Here is a 7,549-nt window from a genome sequence, read left to right on the forward strand (position 1 = left end):
TAGGAAAATGTACAGCAGAAAATCACTAATTGAACGGAAAGGTTTTATATTTGATACCCATTAATTTGAATTTCCAATTGGAGAATGTTGGATGCACTTCGTATTGGACGATGTATCGATACTATCGAAACAGGTGGCTCCACCTCCATCGCTAGGTATGTTCCGCAAATCCAAGTGCGGTCTTACTACTGCTGATTTGTTTTCATTAATTCTTTTTGGCTTGGCGAATAAATTAGGACAAATGAGGCATCATTGCTGGCGATCTGATTTGTGACCAGCGGGCAGCAGCAGCGGCATGCGACACCACCAGCGGATCATCACCACCTGGCCAGCGTTGTAAGGGTTTTCCCCCCGGAAGAGCCACCGATTCCACTTGAGATCCAAGACCCAATTCGAAACCAAAATCAGCGGAGCACCCGCAAACCAGCGAGCAAGTGGTTGCTACATGATCCGGCGACACGCTGCCCCCCGCCCCCATGCACCACCTCAATGTAAATGTTAATTAAAGCCAATTGAGCGCACACCCAAAAACACGCACCAAACCGAAAACGAATACGAATACGAATACGAACTCGAATCACCCACCCGGAGGAGAAGGCTCCGTTGGACAAGATTCCGCGCTTAACCTGTTCAGGCGGCGACGGCGGTGGCGGCGGCAGCTGTGGTCGTGGTGCAATAAATGGACATAATTGCTCTAATTGGACAGAGCAGCAGCAGCAGAAGCAGAAGCAGAAGCAGCAGCAACAGTGGCAGTGGCAGTGGGAACCGAGGAGCACCAGCACCAGTAGCACCCCCCCGGACAATAGGATGGCACAATTCACACTGTGAGTATGCGTACATATAACTATTTGGTTATCAGTCGGCTGCACACGAATTTCCTGCTTATGCGGCCACCGGAGCCCCGTCAATGGGCGGCTTTTGTTTATCTATTGACGACGCTTCGGCGGTATTATGCAAGGGAATTCGCTGTTTCGCCGCCTCTTGGGTTGACTAATACATGAGGATCATGAAACATTATCATACCATGGCGAGCATTGCAGCTACAACAAACACAGTGCGCCGCCCAGTAGCGACAGTACACGTGTGGACTGCGAACACGTACCGCTGTGCTCCATTAACGATGTGCAGTTGCGGTTCCTGGTGCCCGACGATCTGACAGAGGTGAGTGAGTGAGGTTCATCAACCCATTCGGATAATCCCCCCATTTGCATCTCCATGTGATGATCGTGTGTGTAGGTGCGACAGCTGTGCCAAGAATGGTTTCCAATCGACTATCCACTATCATGGTATGAGGATATTACCTCAAGCACGCGCTTCTTTGCGCTGGCAGCTGTATATAATCTGGCCATAATTGGTTTAATCGTTGCCGAAATCAAACCCTATCGAAATGTGAACAAGGAGGTAATAGCCAATATGAGTGATAGTGATGAGTTGTACACCAGGCTGAGCGGTTTTCCCATGCAGGACAAGGGCATCCTGCCGGACTCGATGGGTCGTTCCGCCGATGTCGGGTATATACTGTCGCTGGGCGTCCATCGTTCGCATCGACGCAATGGCATCGGATCGCTGCTGCTGGACGCGCTCATGAACCACCTGACGACGGCTGAGCGGCACTCTGTGAAGGCGATCTTTCTGCACACGCTGACCACCAATCAACCTGCCATATTTTTCTACGAGAAGAGAAGGTATTCCACCACTGTCGCGGCCATGTTCTATTAATAGTGTGAAAACATTTTGTACGCTTTTAGATTTACGCTTCACTCATTCCTGCCCTACTACTACAATATACGGGGCAAGGGCAAGGACGGATTCACCTATGTGAACTACATTAACGGCGGCCATCCACCCTGGACACTATTATATCCTTTTTCAAAATACCTATACGCCATAGGCTGTCTTGCTTTCCTCTTTATGATTTCGCTGTACTTTTGGTTGCCCTCTTAACTCTCTACCGCACAGATCACATCAAGCACTACGCGTCGAAGGTGCGACACACCAGCAGCCTGTGCGCCTGGGTGGCCGGACGAGTGCAGCAGGTGGTGCGGTGGTTCTACCACAAGCTGCTCACTCGCTTCAACTTCATCGAGTGAAACGACAACAGCACACCACTGGCCAGGCATACGCATCCTTCCTAGGCACACGAGCACTTTGAGGGTGATGATGAGTGTGTCCGCCGCATTATGTCATCCCGTCGAGCATAAACAGAAACACAAACATCTATATGTACTATGGCACCCAATCACCACCACATACAGACACACCTTCATTATAAATGTTAGGCAACACCTCCTCCGCAGAATCATTACGTTTTTATACGAAAGCTAATAGAAAAGATGTGAAACGAGAATGAGATCTAGCAAAGAACAACATCAAGAGCATAAGTTGAAAGTTGTAACATAATTCGATAAGTGTATTATTACGTTTTAAAAGATATCTATCTGTTCACTACTGCTGTAAATAGTCTTATGATGTTTTGTTTGAACCGAGCTGTAACCGAGTGATTTGGAATTAGCCACTTTTCTTTTGAATGTAGCCTGTGTGTATGTTTTTCGTAAGTTTTAAGTTCCACGCACAAGAAAGTCATTTAGTTTAGCGACAACCAACAACAAAGATGCTCATGCTTTAATGCTTAATTTATGAAATCTGCACGTAAATAGCTTTGAACTGAGAAACAAATTAATGTTATATTGCAAGAATATCCAGTTGAATACCCGAACCAACCTTTCAAAATCAAACCCTGTACGCTGTTTCTATAGTATTTTGTAAAAGTATTTTAATGCATATTGTTTCGCAGCTAACTCTGATTACTTTAGGCACAATTTATCTAGCGAATTGTAATATTTTTTAAAATAAAAACTTGTAAAGTTATGACGAGGTATTTTTTTCCGTTTTAATTTTAAGCAATGTAAAGTGGCTATAAAAATGTGGCTGTCATAATGAATTTTAATTTATTCTACTTAAGCATTTTGTATTCCAACTTAAACTTTTAAAAATGTAAGCAGCTTGCGTAAATGGTTTCAAGCTGCCAAACACTCGATTATATAAAATTATTATCATAAAAATAAGTTAAAAAAAAGAGTTGAAAATACAAATAAAAGTTGTAAACGTACATTTCCAATAAACAAATTGTTATATTTAAAGTTTAAATTCGTGGCACCTTGCCAGTGTTGTAAAAGAGAGCTGACAAGCTCGTTGATCTGGCAACGCTCTCCTAACCTGTCACTATTGTGAACTGACAATTTCGGGTCAATTTAGTAGCATAAATTCGTCGCAACTGCCTGGAAAATGTTCTCGAGAGCCGCTCTTCTAACAGGTAACCCCGCAAACGGTGCAAATAGATGGCCAGCTAATCCGTGGTCCCAAATCGCGCCGTGGGCAAGTGAATCTCCGGCCGCGAATGACCGTGAAAATTGTTACGGCATTGCAAAGTCGTCGGACATCGTGGTTTATGTAATCACCACCCATTCGCAATGGATATTTTTTGCAAACTAAAAGTTGAGTACAACTAATTGGTGAACTGCACTTACAGCCCAGCGCCCCTTGACCGTGGCCGCCACCCGGTCGGCCGCCGCCGCTGCCGCTCCTGGCGGTGCCATCGAGCGCCGTCAGCGCCCCGAGCATCCCGGCAAGGTCCGTTTGGGATTCCTGCCCGAGGAGTGGTTCCAGTTCTTCTACAACAAGACCGGTGTCACCGGACCCTACACCTTCGGCGTGGGTCTGATCACCTACCTCTGCTCCAAGGAGATCTACGTCATGGAGCACGAGTACTACAGCGGTCTGTCGCTCGGCATCATGGCCGTCATCGCCGTCAAGAAGCTCGGCCCGGTCATTGCCAAGTGGGCTGACGGCGAGATCGATGTGAGTATAGGCCAAGCCCATCTTGGGTTTACCAAAAACGTAGAAATTCCCTAAGATCTCTGGAAGATCGTAATAGACCTGGGAAATTTCCAATACATCATCTTTAAGCCCCTTTTGTTTAATGTTGAATGTGTATAGTTAATCGGAGACATTTCGTTAGACGATTACACTTTACATTCTTAAATCTCTACGACTACTTTATCGCTTTTATTGCATTTCTCTATTCAATCCATTTCAAATCATGAGATCTATAGTATTAGTTAATATATTGCAAATAGTTATTCCCAAAAATTGTAAAACCCACCGCTAATTTCATCTATCCCCAACGCAGAAAATCGAATCTGAGTGGAAGGAGGGACGCGAAGCTGAGCTGAAGGTCCTGTCCGACGCCATCGAGGCCGAGAAGAAGGAGCAGTGGCGCGCCGACGGTGCCCTGCTGCTGATGGATGCCAAGAAGGAGAACATTGCATTGCAGCTGGAGGCCGCATTCCGCGAGCGTGCCATGAATGTGTACTCGGAGGTGAAGCGCCGCCTCGACTACCAGGTGGAGTGCCGCCACGTCGAGCGTCGTCTCAGCCAGAAGCACATGGTCAACTGGATCACCACCAACGTGCTCGCCAGCATCTCGCCTCAGCAGGAGAAGGAGACCCTCAACAAGTGCATCGCCGATCTGAGCGCTCTGGCCCTGCGCGTCAAGTCTGCCTAAACGATTCGAGTTTTAGTTGTTTAATTGTAAATTAAAACCCATTCGAGACGCTGGAACCATGAATATGCCCGAAAGATGATAAATCGATCCAATATATCTTCAAAATGTCGGTGTCTGAAAAGATCTTTTTGTGCAATTTTGCGTTATATTTAAAGTGTGTTCGTGTTTAAACTTAAGAGCGTTTTTTGTGGTCCAATTTGGCATCATATTGCATAGAGGTGTTTTTGAGTTGTAGCATATCCCAGGGCAAACAAAATGGAATGACAAGGTAGTCGGTATCTTTTAGGGTTTTAGCAATTGTTTTGATTATAAATACGAGTAGAAGGTAGCAATCATGCACCTATCAGTCTTGTGCTGCACTGGCATCTTCGTCGAAAGCATCCGCCTCCACCTGTTCCCCCTGGAAGTCGCCTAAAATTCCAAGGCGCCGCACCGCCTGTAAATTCTGGATGCAGTTATCCACATTGGTCACTATACAAAGCGGTCGTTCGCCCTTGTAGTAACCCGTGTTGTCGCGCAGATAGACCACATCCCTGGTGGCCAACCAGAGTTGGAGCTTGACGAAGCAGGGACACTGCCAGGGATTGCCCTCGATGGACACGCGCTTGAGGTTCGGGAAGCTCACATTCACCTTGGACAGAAAGGTCAGGCGATTGTTGTCCACCAGGATCTCCTGCACGCTACTGAGGCTCTCCAGCACATCGAGGCTGATCTCCTCCAGCAGATTGTGACCCAAATGGAGCTTCTGCAGACGCCGCATGGGCGCAAACATTCGCACGTCCAAGGACTTCAGTTCGTTATGGCCCAGTTTCAGGTATTCCAAGAATGGCAACGATGAGAAGGCCAGTGGATGCAGCTGCTTCATGCGATTGCCATTTAAGTTGAGCCTTCGCATGCGAGGCAAGGTGTTGCTGCCAAAGATCTGCTCCTCCACGAACTCCAGGTTATTGTACGACAGATCCAAGGTGTCCAGGTTCAGCAGGACGGCAAAGGTAGCCGGCTTGATTTCCAGAATGGCATTGTACTGCAGATACAGCTTCCGTAGTGCGCCCAAGCCCACAAAGTGGCCGGGACTGATGCTGGCGATGCTGTTCCTGGACACATCCAGCATCTGGAGTCTGGCCAGCACTCGGAACTGGTTGTCGAACAGCAGGCGAATGCGATTCCCGGACAAATCCAGTTGCTGCAGATGCAGCACAAAGTTCTGAACAGCGCCAAACACATTCGGACGCAGTGCATCGAGGGCGTTCCGGGAAAGGTTCAACTTTCGCAGCTGGGCGAGCGGCTGAAAGGTTTCCAGGCCAATGGAGCTCAATCTATTCCCGCTGAGCTGCAGCTCCAACAGGCCATGCAGTCCTCGAAAGGCGTTCACGTCCAACTGAAAGGGAGATTTTGGATTGGATGTCCTTTCAGCGCAATATTCAAAATGGGCAAAATTCAAATTGGCTTACTACCAACTCAACTAACTATTTTTTTCTCTGTTTAAAAATCATTAAACTTTGTTTACCATACAATTTCAGCGGTGTGAGAAAAGCGGTTGGCAAATATTTTGATCAGCTTTAAAATTAGAATCAATTTCCTCATTGCTACTATGTATTTTCAAATATGACTTTTCAATTGTAAATGTATCTCCCATAGATAAACAACAGATATTCAACTGTCATCTTACAACTCGACCAAAAGCCACAGATCACCATGACCAATTTAACAAATGAATTGCAAATCCAACTAAGTACACATTAACTATTGAAGTTCGTTGCGCTCAACTGAGAAGATCAAAATAAAGCTGATGCCATATACAGAAGATTGCATTACCCAGTTAAGCATTCCTAAGTTAAGGATCCACGCACCTGTGCCAGTTGGTTGTCATTCAAAATCAACTCCTGCAGCTGTGGACAAACTCCGAAAGTGGCATTTACCAAGCGATTGTGCCCCAATTCCAGTCGATTCAGCAGCGGCATGTGCGGCAGATCGCATTGCTTGAGGGCATTGTGCGAGAAGTTCGCATAAATCAACTTCCTCAGGCGGCCAAAGAAGTCGCGGTCCAGTAGCTCCATCTGATTGTGACTAAAATCGATCCGCTGCAGCGCTGACTCAGCCGCAAAGTGGTTTCCCCGGATGTCAGCCAGGCCGCAACCACTGAGATTCAGGTGGCGCAGATTGGGCAGAATGGCAAAGCCACTGGTATGCACATTTATTGGAGCCGCGCCAGTCAGATCCAGATCCAGTAAGTTGGCCAAGTGATCGGCAGTTTCGCCTAGAATTTGGTTAGAGTGCAAGTATCGTTTAAAAATAAACAAATATGTTGATCTCCTCCTAGAAATTGCCTACATATATTTAGTCTAAATAAAGGAATATATACATTTATTCAATATATTTCTTGGAAGAAGAAAATGTAAAATCCAAACTGGTTTAACTTTTATGGAAGCATGAACTATTAATAGCATTGTACTTATGTTGCACTTTATGAAGAGTAAGAACTCAAGTTATTTACCATTATTGCAGATTTATGAAACTATGAAAACCCATATGAAAACCTCACCTGATCCCACCTCCAGTTCGGTTTGCACATTGCGTATGGAGAGCGTGTGCCAGTTTTCGGCGCCCAGTTCTACCAGATCCTGCAGAGAAGCGACCTCGTTGCACTGGAAGTTCCGCCAGCCGACGGGCTGGCAGAGATCGGCTCCATGCAGGCTGGGGAATCCCGCGCAGAGAAGCCACAGCAAAAGCGGCAGAACCCAATTGGCAGTTGGCGACATTCCTGCTCCAGAGTTCGGTCTCAACTGAGGATCCGCGAACAGCCGCAGAATGCGAATGGAAATGCAAATCCAGTTTGAATGCAGCAGGAGGAGGAGGAGGTGGAGGGAGGAGGAGGGACCGGGTTCCAAGCCGGTTTGGGGCGTCATCAATGGGATCTCGACCAGAGGGCCGGCCACTCAACAGCTGTGAAATGCCTCCAAATCAAACAGTTCGTTCATCTTTCTC

At 46.8% G+C, this 7,549-nt stretch overlaps 3 protein-coding genes across 4 annotated transcripts; 2 read left to right on the forward strand and 1 right to left on the reverse strand.

Annotated features, from left to right (window-relative positions):
* The first annotated feature begins 169 nt into the window (after positions 1-169).
* Positions 170-2,868, forward strand: LOC122616547 (N-alpha-acetyltransferase 60). 2 transcript variants are annotated; one of them, XM_043792037.1, is made up of 6 exons: positions 171-824; positions 1,041-1,161; positions 1,237-1,401; positions 1,465-1,685; positions 1,749-1,859; positions 1,958-2,868. In XM_043792037.1, the coding sequence occupies exons 1-6, from the start codon at positions 808-810 to the stop codon at positions 2,088-2,090; spliced, it is 768 nt and encodes a 255-aa protein (XP_043647972.1). In that variant the 5' UTR covers positions 171-807; the 3' UTR covers positions 2,091-2,868. The 2 variants fall into 2 exon arrangements, with proteins under 2 accessions (XP_043647971.1, XP_043647972.1); XM_043792036.1 differs by having other exon boundaries at positions 170-824; positions 1,237-1,685.
* A 308-nt stretch (positions 2,869-3,176) lies between these two features.
* Positions 3,177-4,685, forward strand: LOC122616111 (ATP synthase subunit b, mitochondrial). The gene is made up of 3 exons (XM_043791413.1): positions 3,177-3,313; positions 3,530-3,858; positions 4,190-4,685. Exons 1-3 carry the CDS (start codon positions 3,286-3,288, stop codon positions 4,562-4,564), a joined length of 732 nt encoding a protein of 243 aa, XP_043647348.1. The 5' UTR covers positions 3,177-3,285; the 3' UTR covers positions 4,565-4,685.
* Positions 4,686-4,802: 117 nt separating this feature from the next.
* Positions 4,803-7,334, reverse strand: LOC122616110 (insulin-like growth factor-binding protein complex acid labile subunit). Its single transcript, XM_043791412.1, has 3 exons — positions 7,107-7,334; positions 6,415-6,821; positions 4,803-5,942 (listed from the first exon to the last, which is right to left on the reverse strand). Exons 1-3 carry the CDS (start codon positions 7,321-7,323, stop codon positions 4,908-4,910), a joined length of 1,659 nt encoding a protein of 552 aa, XP_043647347.1. The 5' UTR covers positions 7,324-7,334; the 3' UTR covers positions 4,803-4,907.
* Positions 7,335-7,549: the final 215 nt, after the last annotated feature.

Source organism: Drosophila teissieri, chromosome 3L (assembly GCF_016746235.2).
Source record: "Drosophila teissieri strain GT53w chromosome 3L, Prin_Dtei_1.1, whole genome shotgun sequence".
NCBI lineage: Eukaryota > Metazoa > Arthropoda > Insecta > Diptera > Drosophilidae > Drosophila > Drosophila teissieri.

Coding starts and splice junctions, on each gene's coding strand:
- LOC122616547 (XM_043792036.1), top strand. Junction 1,162..1,236: donor TGCCCGACGATCTGACAGAG/GTGAGTGAGTGA, acceptor TCGTGTGTGTAG/GTGCGACAGCTGTGCCAAGA. Junction 1,686..1,748: donor TTTTTCTACGAGAAGAGAAG/GTATTCCACCAC, acceptor GTACGCTTTTAG/ATTTACGCTTCACTCATTCC.
- LOC122616111 (XM_043791413.1), top strand. CDS start 3,286: ATGTTCTCGAGAGCCGCTCTTCTAACAG. Junction 3,314..3,529: donor GAGAGCCGCTCTTCTAACAG/GTAACCCCGCAA, acceptor CTGCACTTACAG/CCCAGCGCCCCTTGACCGTG. Junction 3,859..4,189: donor GGGCTGACGGCGAGATCGAT/GTGAGTATAGGC, acceptor TCCCCAACGCAG/AAAATCGAATCTGAGTGGAA.
- LOC122616110 (XM_043791412.1), bottom strand. CDS start 7,323: ATGTCGCCAACTGCCAATTGGGTTCTGCCGCTTTTGCTGTGGCTTCTC. Junction 6,822..7,106: donor CGAACTGGAGGTGGGATCAG/GTGAGGTTTTCA, acceptor ACCAAATTCTAG/GCGAAACTGCCGATCACTTG. Junction 5,943..6,414: donor ATGACAACCAACTGGCACAG/GTGCGTGGATCC, acceptor TCTCCCTTTCAG/TTGGACGTGAACGCCTTTCG.